The 1,339-nt window shown below is 68.9% G+C and overlaps 1 protein-coding gene across 1 annotated transcript; it reads right to left on the reverse strand.

Moving 5' to 3' along the window:
• Positions 1-46: 46 nt before the first annotated feature.
• Positions 47-705, reverse strand: EMIHUDRAFT_631905 (hypothetical protein; the record flags this gene model as incomplete). The annotated part of the gene is made up of 2 exons (XM_005760467.1): positions 47-185; positions 257-705. Coding segments are annotated over 2 exons (588 nt in total), but the record flags the coding sequence as incomplete, so codon positions are not given.
• Positions 706-1,339: the final 634 nt, after the last annotated feature.

A 1,339-nucleotide genomic window follows, 5' to 3' on the forward strand; every position in this document is an offset into this window, starting at 1 on the left:
TGCAGGGAAGAGAGGGCCGCGGCAGCGCGCGCGAGCGGGCGGAGGCCGAGCCAAACCCTTGCATCATGCGGCCAGCAGAGGAGGAGCCGCAGCCGCTCGCGCCTCGGACCCCAGCCCCTGCGGCGCCGCCGCCCGCGCCGCCGTTGCAACCGGTCGGCGGCGGCGGCGGCGGCGGCGGCTCGTACCTACGCGCGGCATGCCGCAAGCTCTCAGGCCGTGCCACTTGGACCGTGAGGCGCCGCTCTCGCGCGCGCACGGGACGCTTGGCGGCGCCGGAGCGCCGCCCTCGCCACGCGAGCGCTCGGCGAGCCATGCCCTGTACGCCGCGGCGGAACGCGTGTTGTACTTCTGTCGGATGGCGCCCTCCGCCTGCGACTCGCAGCCGGCGAACTGGCCTCCGCCAGACTGCAGCTCCTCGGGCATGCCGCACTGGCGAAGGTACTGCCGGAACGCGGTGTTGCCTCCGCACGTCATGCGCTGCTGCTGCTGCTCGGACCACGAGTCCATGTTTAGGGAGCGCACAAAGGAGATGTGCACTCCCAGGTTGCGGTGGACGCCAGAGCACTCGAGGCAGAAGTACGTCCCATACGAGAGCGACGCCCACAGAGGCGAGTTGGCGCCACAGTCAACGCACTTCCCGTTGCCCGCATCCGCCTCCTTGAGCTTGTCAAAGAAGGCCATCGCCTCGCGGCCGTACAGAGACATGCGGAGACAAACACGCCCGGGCCCCTACCCAAGCCGAGCTCACTTTTTCACAGGGGGGATCCGCCTGGAAAAAGGAGCATGCTTTTCGCTGCGCATGCTCGAGCCCTCGGCGAGGGCTTGTGCTGTGAATAGCAGGCGTGGTCTCTACTCGCCAGAGTTCTGATAAACCAAAAAACAATTCTTCTTTTTTCGGTTGCGTTTCTTTGGGACGACGACCGCCCCCCTCGCCACACGTGGAGGGCTGGAGCACGTGCGCCACCTGGGCCTGGGCAGGTGGCTCCAGGTGGCTTCAGCCCCCTCCAAGCCACCTGCCCCCCCTCCCTCGCCACACGAGGAGGGCTGGAGCACGTGCGCCACCTGGGCCTGGGCAGGTGGCTCCAGGTGGCTTCGGCCCCTCCAAGCCACCTGCCCCGCCCCCCTCGCCACACGTGGAGGGCTGGAGCACGTGCGCCACCTGGGCCCGATGGGTGGGCAGGTGGCGCCAGGTGGCTTCGGCCCCTCCAAGCCACCTGCATGCCCCCCCTCGCCACACCTGGAGGGCCGGAGCACGTGCGCCACCTGGCGCAAGTTTGAATTCGGAAACGGAAAATCCGAGCCCCGGAAGGGCTGGCCTGCCAAACGCGAGCCTCCCCGC

Source organism: Emiliania huxleyi, assembly GCF_000372725.1.
Source record: "Emiliania huxleyi CCMP1516 unplaced genomic scaffold EMIHUscaffold_7506, whole genome shotgun sequence".
NCBI lineage: Eukaryota > Haptophyta > Isochrysidales > Noelaerhabdaceae > Emiliania > Emiliania huxleyi.